Source organism: Danio rerio, chromosome 11, assembly GCF_052040795.2.
Source record: "Danio rerio strain M-AB ecotype USA chromosome 11, GRCz13ab, whole genome shotgun sequence".
Lineage (NCBI taxonomy): Eukaryota > Metazoa > Chordata > Actinopteri > Cypriniformes > Danionidae > Danio > Danio rerio.
In genome coordinates, this window is record NC_141031.1 from 9,597,501 (window position 1) to 9,611,538 (window position 14,038).

Below are 14,038 nucleotides of genomic sequence, written 5' to 3' on the forward strand. Positions count from 1 at the left end.
ATGGTGTGCAGCCAAATGTATTCAAAAGCATTCAATCATAATGTCACGGGTGTTATAGTATGTGTTATTCTGGAGGTTTCCAGCCTGCGTTAGGATGAGAGGTATTCCATATTTTTCTTTACAGATGAGGGCAGTTTATCTCACTTTATGAAAGTCGTTCAGAAGAGAGAATTTTATCATACGGAGGAAAGGTGATAACTGCTTTGGGGAGGATATATTGGAGGTTATGATTAGTTGTGGTGTATTTGACACTTATGGCTGTATGTGGAGGTGTGTGTATTCTATTTTACAAAGCGATGATAAAATGAGATTATCATTCAGTTTTATCATAATTACAACAAAAAAAAATGAACGTGGCTAACACAATTAGAAATGATCAACGCATGGCTGATTTATGCTTTTAAGTCTGGCGGAATAGTGAGATCGAGGCATAAATTGACAAGATTTATTTTTAGTTTTATTAACTAAACACCACAATCCAATTAAACTAGGAAATGAAACTGAAATAGCATCAAAATATGATTATTTAATTCATTTTTATAAATTTCACTGTAAAAAGAGAGGCAATGTTAAAGTAAAACATCACATTTAGAAAAGCAAAAAAGCTAACTGCTGCTTTACTAGCTAAATAAAATGCTAGAAATGTGCTCCTTTCTTTGAAAAATAACGCCAATGAATCAAACGCACACACATGCATACACACACTTGTACAGTATGAAAAACAGGACTTCCCACACAGCTAATGATTTTTATACAGTACAGACTGTATATACTGCCCCCCTAAGCCCTTAACATAAATCCTCACAGGAAAAAGAATATACATTTTACATTTTCTAAATACTTATCATTTTGACTACCTATCATTTTCCTCATGAGAACAAAAAAGTTCACACAAGGTTAAAAATTACAGGTATTGCTATATTTATAGGGAAAATGTCAGGTAAAATTTGGACATGCAGTCTGTGACCACATCACACATTTACTTGTCATTGGTCCCTGTGATTGAATTAAAAATAACAACAAAAACAAATAAAAAAAAACACAAAAAACACATTAAAATAATTATATAGTACACTTATATTTTACTGTTATGCTAGTATGGACTGTATTTAAACGATCGAGGCGCAAAACCTCAACAAAGGACATGTCCAAATCCACTTTTGGAATTTTAAGGATGGAAAAATATGCTCTGCGCACTGCCACATGGTCTAACAGGGCTGTGCTTATTTTCTTAATAAGTTATAAGTCTGTTTTGAGTATAAAGTGCATTAAACCAATTAGAGTCTCTCAATACCTTTAAGAGTCAGTTGTGTCGTGCCATCGTGCATTTGCTATTTACATGCCATACATTGTAAATGGAAAAACAAAATGTATTACTAGCAAGAAAACAGTTAAACAGACAATCTGCAGCACGAGGATAAAGAACAAGCCTCCTCCATTCAGTCTCTTTACTTTAATTTTACTCTTTACTCCTTTACTTTTGTGAATAAGGAAATTCCCACCACTGAAGACATCTATTAGGGTACATATTTAATTTCATTTTTTAAGTGCAAAGATTTGCTTCAAAACTATTTCTAAATTCTGTTTTAATTTCCAGCAAATTAATAAACTAACAATATACAACAAATTATGGTCAAAAAACTGAGTTCTACCCAACACGCGTCCTACTCTTATGCCCATACGGTGCCAGATACGTCTTCAAAACCCGACAAGTGGAGAAATCTAAACCTGTATTTATTAAAACAAATATAAATATGCATATAATAAATAATACTGCTTTATAATAATAACATTATACAAATGCAAATTGTCATAAACAAACTGAAAAAAGCCCAGCCGAGGTGAAGTCATGGAGATAGTGGATTTTATATTTATGTAGAAAATAATAATTTTTCATATGTAAAGATGTCTGTGTGTTGATGTACGTCCTGTATACATTAAGCAATGTGTAAGTGTTTGGACCTGCATAATCGCATATTTGGATAGGGCTCTATACTTCTAATTCTATTATTAGTTGAATTGTGTAATTAATAGATTATAGTTTGACCATTAATTCTTAAAATAATATAACTTTACTAAAAACAGCTAATATAGTAATCTCGGGAAGTCTCTTGTATTTTCAACTCACAAATGAAAACTCAAACAATCAAACATCAGATTTTCATCACTCTTCAGTCACATGACTCTTTAAAATCAGCCTAATATGCTGATTGGCTGCTCAATAAACAGATCTTATTAAAAAAGGTTTACACTAGTGCATTTTGATTTTTAAACTTCATCTTATAATTAAATAGGAGCTGTCAAATGATTAAAAAAATAATTAATTAATCACACTTTTTTGTAAATAATCATGATTAATCAAAACGTAATTAACATACTTAATCATAATTAATCATAAAACACCATATTTATTACAGAAATAAAATCAAAGGCATGTAACATTTGAATTTCAAAACAATCAATGCCAATAACAAACAAAAATAATTTTCATGTTGGATTTTAAGAGGACTACAAACACCATGGAGTATCAAACTCCATTAAAACATCCTGAATGAAAGTGAACTGCTGAACTGCAGTTAACTTCTATGAAATGAAACACCTGAAATTGCATGAAACTCTGAAGGAAACGTAGGAGAGCCTGGAGATGCGACATTGTTTTATACTGAAACTTTCCTTCTAAAAGCGCTTCCTTAGTCTTGTCCAAATTTCTTTGCATATTAAACAGATGTCAGCAACAACAAAAAATAAAAAAAATAGCATCTGCGTTATTTGCGTGCATTTTTTTAACGCGTTAAATATTTCAAAATAATCGCATGCATTAACACGCTACTTTCGACAGCCCTAAAAAAAATGCTTTCAAACATTTGCGTTTCAGTCTATCTACACCAGGGGTGTCCGAACTCTGCCCTGGAGGACCGGTGTCCTGCACAGTTTAGCTCCAGCTTCATTTACACATCTGCCTGGAAGTGTTCGTATACCTAAGAGCTGTATTAGCTGGTTTAGGCGTGTTTGATTGGTGCTGGAATTAAAATATACAGGACACCGGCCCTCCAGGACTGAGTTTGGGCAGCCCTGATCTACACTGAAGTGGAGCACTTTCACTTTCAAACTGAAACAGTGTCATCACCAAAGGACATTTTCAAAGGACTTGTGCAGAATAAAGATGGCAGAGTTGTGTGGACACCAGGTGTATATACGTAAAAAAAAATGCATTTTAAAATTCAGCGCAGTCGAATAAATGGCAGCACAGCCTAAATAGCACAATTCACACTCATTGGGTATCTATACTTTTGTGTATACTGTACCCATATGGGACATTTAGCAAAACCTGTGTAAACGATACCTATGTGTTGGTTTTAAAAACAGTTGTACTGTAAAAAGAGACATTTTGATCAATTAAAACGTTCAAAATAATGCATTGAACATGAATTAAAACATTATTGTAAATGTTTTAACTGTCACGCTTTATCAACTTAATTATCAAAAACAAAAAGACAAACACAAATCTTTTAAAGCGCACTATAGTGTAACGAAAATAGGAAAATAGATTACTACTGAAAATAAATATATTATAAAAATTATTAATAAATTATTAACAGATGCAATATTATATTTCAGCACATTTCTTGTCATTGGTTACTTTAAATCACAATCACAACGTCGAGCTTTCTGTATAAATCTCATTAAGATGTGAAGCATCCTCTCAACTTGCCCTCGTGACCTCAGCTGTAGTTTTGATGAGTGACTACATTCCACATTTTAGACTGATATAATGGTTTCTAAGCAGCCCTTTGTTCAGATTCATCAATGACTGGCACCCCACCAGCAATGCTAATATGACTTGAGTTGCATTGATTAATGGATGATTGCGTATATAAATTCAATTTGGCTGAGGCCCAAAACAGATTCTTTTCTCTAGGGCCTGTATGTGTTTGCCACTGTCCTCCAACTGGAGAAGAACAAAAATGTTGTTCCTAAATAAATACAGTAGAAATGAATTCATGGGTCGATGGTCCAACTATATTGAATGACTGATGCTAAAAAAATATATCTTTTACTTCTTACTATGAAATCAAAAATTGTCATCAATAAAAAATAAACAATAAATAATTAAATAAAAAAAAATAATATATATATATATATATATATATATATATATATATATATATATATATATATATATATATATATATATATATATATATATTATTATTATTTTTTTTTTTTTTATAAATAAATAAATAAATCAAATAAAAAAGTTCACCAGTAGAATGTAACAACGAGCAAGTCTCTGAGCAAGTTCTAGGTCTTGGCCACTTGAATGTTTGCAAAAGATGCAGTGAACTTACAGCACATTAAATCTGTAATATTTGTAATAAAAAAGTGTTTATTTTTATTCAGATGTTTATTGACAGTATTTTCCAGGTACTGATTTTAAGCCTCAATTCATTGTAGAAGTTTCTCATTCTGTGGCATCGGCCCTAATTATATATAATAAGATGAAATTCTATTGAAATGAGTGTTGAGAGTAAGTTGAGTAATGAGAGTAAACTGAGTAATAACTTGATTTCAGGCACAAAGTTTCTAAAGCAAAACCCCACAATATAAGGAACTATGTAAACTGAGGAACTAATGGCCCTTTTCTACTGAGTGGTACAAAACAGTACGGGTCGCCTTTATAATGCTTGCATTTCCACTGCCAAAACGGTACTAATTGGTGGGCGTGGTGTACAGCAGAAAGTTTTAGTTGACGTCATTCTCGCTCGAGGAAATGTCAAGTAAAGCTGTACGGGTCGTTCATATAATATCAGAAGCACTTCTCACAAAACATAAATATTTGTGTATAAATGTTCATGACTAACCTTTCTATGAACATGATTTGATTATAACTGCAAATCAATGATAAATATAGCGTACTGTAATTATAAATTACAATTAACAGTATAAATGCAACATATATGAACACATACAACCCCTTACAGTCTCTGATATGTTACCAATTACAGAAAAACTACACACAGCATACATTTAGTCCTTATTCGGCTTCAAAAACACATAACATACAGCTCAGTCAATGCAAACCTCTCATCTGTGTCTGTAATTTTCACCAGCACACGTAACCTCTTGTTAGAAAGTTATTCCATCATTCCAAGTTCATAATAGTCTAAAAAGTGATTATAATAGTTTGTTTACGTTATAGGTTGCTGAAAGAATTATTTGCTCTTTGGTTTTTCCAGCTTCTTCTTTGTTTTTCCGTGCTTTACTTTCGCATTTATCCGTTTCTGAGAGTGTTGGAGCCATTTCTTTCTTTTATTATTATTATGTTTGGACTAAATGGGTTGATTGGATCATGTGAATATTATTATTAAGTTAACATTTGATAACTATTGTATTCGGGTGGGGAATCTCACGAGGATCTCACGAGTTCAGGGCTCTCTCCCAGGAGAGTATGCCAAACATGCTCCAAAATCAATCATCAGCTAAGGAAATATATAACATGTAAGGTCCAGATGTGGGTTTTAGAACAGGTTTGGGACATGTCTTTAATAAATGTGCTGTTTCCCTTGATGCCATTAACACAATAAGTACCAAAATAACACATTAACATAATCAGTACCAAAATGCAACCACATCACTGTTTTGACAAAGACCCAGCTGGACTCCTCCCACGGCACACTCCTAAATCCAACCTCAGGACCCTAAGCAGTGCTGGGTGAAGAATGCATATCCACAGCCCGGCTCTATCAATTACGTCCAGTAATTAACAGTGAGTGTCAACAGACGATAAAGAGAACCATTACAGAGGCTCAAACAGTGGGAAACGCACCACTTTTTCAAGGGATTTTAGGCTAATCGTGTTTTACTGGAACTGTTCTTCCTCCGCTCTCAACTTTGATGTGTAAATTAGGTCAGAATCGAAGAAATAAACATGGTCACAAGCCAGAATAAAATGGAGGCTTTGGCAGAAAAGGAAAAGCAAATGGCATGTGTACAGAGATTTCTACTTTATCATGATTAAATGCTACTTAAAATTTGTGATTTCAAGCACAAGCACAATACATATTTAATATTTATTTTTTACTATAAAAATTATCAAATAATTAATTCTAGAGGGGAAAAAAAATCTAAATTAACATTGAAATCACGTTGTGGAGGAAAATTGACTAACGTTCATAGTTTACTCTTGTTATTCTATGTATATTTGCACTGACATTTTGAAAGATATATCAATCATCCTTCTGCTTTACAGTATGTTGTTGAATGTCCTCTGTTCATCTCTTACAGCAGTCAGTTTTTTAAGTAAGAAGTGTAGACACCCTTGGTTTAAACGACTTCAGAAACTCTACAACAACAAGGAATCACTAGTCCCTTAAAGCAGGGGTTCACAAACTTTTCAGTCCGCGACCCCCAAAATAACAATGCCAGTGACTCGTGACCCCAAATATCCTCTGAGGTGGTTATAAATACAGAAACCTTGCATGCAATGGTACAAACATACCAATAGACCCAAGTCTATTCTTCGCTTATTTATTTATTTATTTATTTTTTTATGTATGCCAGTGATGTAAATGTGCCGAAAAGTTTAACCTGGTATTATAAAATCAATCTGCTGCATCTGACGCTATTGCTGTGTCTTTAACCCTCTGGGGTCTAAGGGTGTTTTGGGGCTCTTGAGAAGTTTTGACATGCTCTGACATTTGTGTTGTTTTCAGTATCTTAAAAACATATTAATGGCTAAAGTGTGATAACACTGTAAACAGCACAAGTTGGGCTACAATAATACCCAAGCAGCACTTCAAGCTTTATAAACATATGTGTCTCATCTATGGGAGTTTTATTTTCGCGGAGTTTCAGCGCATTTTACTGACGCGTTTCTAAAACCAGTTCACGGAGAGAGAAAAGACAGAATGCCTACACTGTTTATTATCCTTGTTTTGCAAAAGCACACACATTTGTTTTAGTTGTGAGTGTACACATTTAAAAGTAGACACCTAACAGATTCAATTGATGTATTGATCTTATCTGTACGATCAAAACTGAAAGTGTAATTTAGGTTCATTTCAGCTCAATGAGGTAAAAGCTTGTCAGAACGCGTATATGCGGTCTTCGACCCCAGGGGGTTAATATAATGTAATTACCTCTGGGGTCGCAATCCAATAGAACTAGTAACTATAAGCTATATAAACTATAAACAACTATTTTTCAGTAGGTTATGGATAAAATATGGTAATACTTAAGGTTTAATAAAAATAAATAGATTATTGGACCCCCACTTTGAGAATCACTGCCTTAATGTGGAAACACTAAAGAAACTGTTTTCTCCCTTAAAGACTGAAAGACTGATTATCACACAGTCTCTGTAGCTATTTGATTTGAAACAATGTAAAGTCAACCGCCTATCACTACTGCTCCAATGTTTGTAATATAAAACATTTTCTTTTGAATATTGCTATTTTATTCAAAAATAACTATTATCAAATGTCATACTGAACTGAACTGAACAATAAACTTTAACAGACAGTATTAATATAATAAGGGCCCTATCATACACCCGGTGCAATCCGGGTGTATGATAGGTATATCCGGGTGTATGATAGGTATGTTTATTATACTAAGGGCCCTATCATACACTCGGTGCAATCCGGCGCAATTGTTGTTTGCTAGTTTCAGTTTGACGCAAGACTCGTTTTGTCGTTTTGCGCCACGCTGTTTAAATAGCAAATGCATTTGCATTCATATGTTTGCCCATATAAAGAAAGCAATACACATTAATGTTTATGCTAGTACAGGCACTGTTTTAATTAGAAATATTTACAGACTTGTTTTTATTTTGAAGTACCTCACAGTAATTTACTGTGAATTTATATACAATACCTTACTGTGAAAGTAATGCAATTATTAGCCAGTAATTTGCTGTTAATGCAAGAGCAAATAAGCACAATTGGCTGGAAGGGCATCCACTGCGTAAAACATATGCTGGATAAGTTGGCGGTTTCATTGTGGTAACCCCTGATTAATAAAGGGACTAACCTGAAAAGAAAATTGATTGATTGATTGATTGATTCATTCAATTAATTAATTTATTTAGGTATTTATTTATAGTGTTTTTCTTTATAAATCAAGAGAATCTTATCAGATACTGACATGCCCTGATTTTATTTTTTCTAATAAGGGAATTATCACATTTTTTTAAGCAGTTAGTAAAGAAGATGTCAAAAGCGTTCCCATGGATCCATCCATCCATTTCAGACAGGCTGGAGAAAGACCGTAGCTTAACATGAAGGACAGAGAGATTTACAGTGAGATTTGCAGTTTAATTCAAGCAGCGGTCCGTCTTCTTTAATCTCAACATGCCACAGACCTTCCTCCCACAGGGTAACCATTTTCCACAGTCAATTGTAGTCATTTCTGCTTAATCTAAATGCTAAATAATTAAATTATCCTCAGACATATTCCTATTTGTTCAAGCTACAGTGTGAATATTAAGAGGCTGCATGAATGAGGGGTAAATAAAGCCATCAAAATGTTTTGACTTCTCGCCTTTGCAGCCTCGCCGCATTGTAATATCTCCTGCTCTGGAAAAAAAGGGATTTGAGACAAGCTGTTGGCGTTGCAGCCTGAAATATAAATGTGACAAAATAAATTATAAATTGACACCACCGCAAAGCCTGTTTTCAGGAGTCAGGCGGTTTTGGTTCAGAGGAAACGGAGTTATCTTTTTTGACACGAATATACATGCTCGCCATGATCCGTGCTCCAAAAACAATGTGTTATCGCTTGAGGTTTGTCTGAATTTAATTTTAACATCAGTACCTGCTCGCGACTTTAGTCTGCCTGTCAGAGACTACACAGCTGGGCTCAGAGCGAACACGGCAGCTTTGTCACTAGTGGGAATAAGCTGAGCACAACTTTGGCTGTAGGACTGCTTTTTCAAAGATGACGGTCCCAAAGAGCCTGTCCCAGGAAACATTGTCCCTGCATCTGCCTCCTAAGTATGGTTCACTTCTCAGCGACTGGATTGCCCTTGAAGTTACAGCCGCTGTTTCCTCAGCTCACCTCGTGAGCATCTTGAATATTGTGAAAATCGTAATGCTCATATTTTAGCTTCCAGACACACCTTAAGGCTCTTCTCTTTCAACACTCCAACTTAGAATTATGTAATAATACTAATATTAATATTAATAGTTATTGTTATAATTATGAAAATAAGAATTAATAAGAATAAATAAAAATAAGAATAAATAAGAATAACTACCCTCTTTTTTTCAAATGTTTATATTTGCAATTATTTTATTATTTGTCACTTATTAACACTGATCATAAGATGTAAGAAGCCTTATTATTTTTATTATTATTAGTAATAATAATATTGTAGTTGATACTATTATTATTAATACTACTATTACTACTACTACTACTACTACTACTGATGAGAAGAAGAAGAAGAAGAAGAAGAAGAAGAAGAAGAAGAAGAAGAAGAAGAAGAAGAAGAAGTTATTACTGCATACAAACCATTTGTGTGTACATGACAATGACTGTACACTCATTTTTTGAATATTCTTGTACATTCACATTGTTTCTCACACTAATACTAGAAATATGTTTAGATTTGTCATGTGTATGGCGCTAAATTTTGTGATACTGAATATGTCATGGATCCATGCAGGAAAAATTATATTTGCAGAAAAATTATACATTTTGATACACTGTGAATTCAGAAATATATATATTTTTCAATCCATGCTTTGGTGTACATACATGTATTAATTCTTTCTGTCGTTAATCTTTAAAAAAGCCAAGGAAGGTACAATTTTGTGAAAATCATCCTTCAGTTTGAAGGGTTACTTTGAGGAATATAGTGATTTGTATATGTGTTATTGGAAAAAGAAAATCTGGTATTGTACTGTGTATGTCAATGTATAGAAAGAGAGATATAATAAATTATATGATATATTATATATATATATATATATATATATATATATATATATATATATATATATATATATATATATATATATATATATATAGATATATACATGAGCAATATCACACTAGTAGCAGTGCGATATGGCTGTATATCGCCACTGGTGGAAGGCGTGCGTTGGTGCCTTTGTGCCCCCACCAGTGCCAATATACAGCCATATCGCACTGCTACGAGTGTGATATTGCGTTTATACAACAGTTTGACGGCATAATTGTGTACATAAAAACTAAATTAAACATGGAGAGTCTCAAAAACCCTTTTGTATGAGGAACTACTTTCTTCCGCCTTGGATTCAAATCATAAGCTGACAGTTTAACAGTTGAGCAAGCTTCTTTTAAACTTTGGATCTGTAGTGTCTGCTTTTTGCTGGTTGTATGTGGGCGGAGTAATACACAAAGGGTAAATAGGCTTTACGGGTGCTGATATTACTTAAATATATCACGGCTATGAGCCAATCAGATTTAAGATTCAGCCTTTTTTTGCTCTTTTTGTCAGATTAAAACTGCTGTATATTTCCAGTATTATTCAAGGGAAAACTGATAGAAAAAAATGAAAGATTTACCTCTGCAGTGCCTGTATCTTTTCTGCTGTGATTCCCAGACCAATCTTCTCCAGTACGTCTGTGTCTGCAATCGGCTCTTCCTTCACTTGCACCCTGCTGAATGTGTATCGTCCAATGAGCAGTCCCGCAGCAAACACACACACTCCTACTAGCAGGTATTTGGCCACACAGGTCCAATTTTGTCTCTGACCCTTGGGAACCGTCCGGCTGAATCGAGTAACGTAATTCGGGTCCTCCTGGAGCCTCTCAAAGCGTCCGTGAGGGGAGACGGATGGTTGAATTGGTTCCAGGTCTGGGTCCATGGTCCCACCTGAAGAGCTGCTGACGGGCTGATGCTCCACACACTCCAGTTGGAAGCGGTCGAGACCCGGTTCCTCCAGCTCCTTCTCCATGTCCCATTCTAGCTCCAGGGAAGCCGTGTGGAGCTCCTCGTTCTCCAGATCCCGCACACGGAGAGAACCATGGCCTGCACGCACTTTCCTGTATGCCATGTCTGTTACTGTGGACACACAGATACAGTAGATGAATTTAAATCAACACCTTTAATAATGTAATATTACATTTGAATTAACATTTAGTAATTTAACAAATGATTTGATCCAAAGCAACTTACAAATGAGGACAAAAGAAGCTAGAGAGTATCAATATATAAATGTTAGAATAATTCTTAGTTTTTTTTTCTTGATTATTATAAATATTTTATTAAATAACAGAATTACTATTTATGGTAACACTTAAGAAAAACTATCTATTATAACTAGTTAAAAGATCATTAATAAACTGTTAGTTAATGAGGTATAAATGACTTGTTAAATAAAAGTTAATAGTTTGTTAATTATTTATAACTGCGCCTTATAGATAACCAACAGATAAATTACAAGCTGTTAGTTAACAAGTTGTAAATGACTTGTTAACTGTATTTTAATGATTTATAACTTTATCTAATAAATTAGTATTATATCATGAACAAACTGTTGGTAAATTACTTACTAAAGACTTGTTAAGTATCAGTTATTAGTTTATAGATGTTATTGGGACGTTATTCGTTGCAACTATTTTTTATTTATTAACTGTTAGTAAATGAGGAATAGTTGCAACTTTAGAATGTCCCAATAACATACACAAACTAAAAACTTAGCTCAACTATTATTAACTTACAATTTACAGTTCAGTTGTTCATAGTTTGTTAACCATCTACTCATACCTGTTTTTTTTTTATGTCTTGAAAAAAGTGACCCTTATAATAAATCTTTAGATCTGTAGTTTTTAGTGTAAAAACTTTAGATCTGTAGTGTCTGCTTTTTGCTGGCTGTATGTGGGCGGAGTAATACAAAAGGGTAAAGTAATATTACTTAAATATAACAAGGCTATCAGCCAATCAGATTTGAGAACCAGATAGAACTGTTATATATATATATATATACACACACACACATATACACACACACACACACACACACACACACACACACACACACACACACACACACATATATATATATATATATATATATATATATATATATATATATATATATATATATATATATATATATACATACATATATATATATATATATATATATATATATATATATATATATATATATATATATATATATATATATATATATATATATATATACACACACACACATATAATAATATATAATAATATATCTACAAGCATTATAACTAATATAACAAAATAGCTTAAGACCAGTGCAAAAAAATAGTACACCTCAATGAATGTGTTGGAGAAAAATATTAAACATTATTTTAATAAAGAGGAAAAAACCAGCGAGCCACAAGAACATATTATTTTTTTTTTATGTCTTAAAAAAAGTGACCCTTATAATAAATCTTTAGATCTGTAGTTTTTAGTGTAAAAACTTTAGATCTGTAGTGTCTGCTTTTTGCTGGCTGTATGTGGGCGGAGTAATACAAAAGGGTAAAGTAATATTACTTAATTATAACAAGGCTATCAGCCAATCAGATTTGAGAACCAGATAGAACTGTTTTATATATATATATATATATATATATATATATATATATATATATATATATATATATATATATATATATATATATATATATACACACACACACATATATATATACATATACACACACACACACACACACACACACACACACACACACACACACACACATAATAATATATAATAATATATCTACAAGCATTATAACTAATATAACAAAATAGCTTAAGACCAGTGCAAAAAAATAGTACACCTCAATGAATGTGTTGGAGAAAAATATTAAAATATTAAACATTATTTTAATAAAGAGGAAAAAACCAGCGAGCCACAAGAACATATTATTTGTATTTTGTTTTGGCAACACCACATTTGCATTTAAATGTATTACCTTTAATAAAATTGTTTTGTTTAAATTTACCAAAAAAAATTTTTTTGTCTATATATACTGAGAAATGGATACAAATATTCATAATTAATAGGTATGGAGTCAGATCAGTCTCAGAGATAGTACATTTACAAAATAAAATGTATCTATCCACAACACAATTCACATTTACACAATCCATTTTGTAAATTCATAACATGATTTAAAAATATTCCAATTCAGTTCATAAACTTAAAATATAATTTATAAATCAAATTTGTAGGTTTAAAACACAATTCATAAATACAAAATAAATTCAAAATATGATTCATGAATACACAAATCCAATTTGTAAGTTTAAAACAATTTATAACTATGCAAATCTAATTCGTAAGTTTAAAATAATTCATGCATACACGAATACAACTCATAAATTCAAAACAAGATTCAAAAAGACGCAAATTAAATCTGTAAGTTCAAAACATGATTGAAAAATACACAAATTAATTTCATAAATTCAAAATGCAATTCATAAATATGCAAATTCATTTTGTAAATTCAAAATATGACTCATAAATACACAAACTAATTTTGTAGGTTCAAATTTAAAAATATGCAAACCAAATTCGTAAGTTCAAAGCACAATTCATAAATACACAAATCTAATTCATATGTTCAAGACACGATTGATAAATAAACAAATTAAATTCGTAGTTTCAAAACACAATTCATAAATATGAAAAGCAAATTTGTAAATTCAAAATAAGATTCATAAATACACAAATCCATTTTCGTAGGTTCAAAACACAATTCAAAAATATGCAAATCTAATTTGTAAGTTCAAAGCAAAATTCTTAAATACAGTACACAAATCCACGTCTTAAGTTCAAAACGCAATTCATAAAAACATAAACCCATTTTGTAAATTAAAACCGCAATTAAAAAAAGGAAATTCCACTTAATTTAGTGAACATATTTCTGATTTTTATATTAGTGAACTCTCGAATCGTGAATCTCGAAAAGTGAATTTTGTAAATGCGAATTGTGCTGTGCATGTATGAATTTTCATTTTGTGAATGTATTCTTTTTGAGACTGATCTGGCTCCATAAAAGGGAGT

General features: G+C 32.2%; 1 protein-coding gene across 4 annotated transcripts in view; it reads right to left on the reverse strand.

Annotated features, from left to right (window-relative positions):
* naaladl2 (N-acetylated alpha-linked acidic dipeptidase like 2) overlaps nucleotides 1–14,038 on the reverse strand; it is a 629,431-nt gene that overhangs the window by 410,183 nt on the left and 205,210 nt on the right. For all 4 annotated transcript variants that reach the window (XM_087273253.1, XM_087273252.1, XM_087273254.1 and 1 more), the window contains one exon: nucleotides 10,551–11,049. In XM_087273253.1, coding sequence (XP_087129379.1) covers nucleotides 10,551–11,041 — 491 coding nt within the window. In that variant the 5' untranslated portion in view covers nucleotides 11,042–11,049. The remainder of the gene's footprint in view (nucleotides 1–10,550; nucleotides 11,050–14,038) is intronic.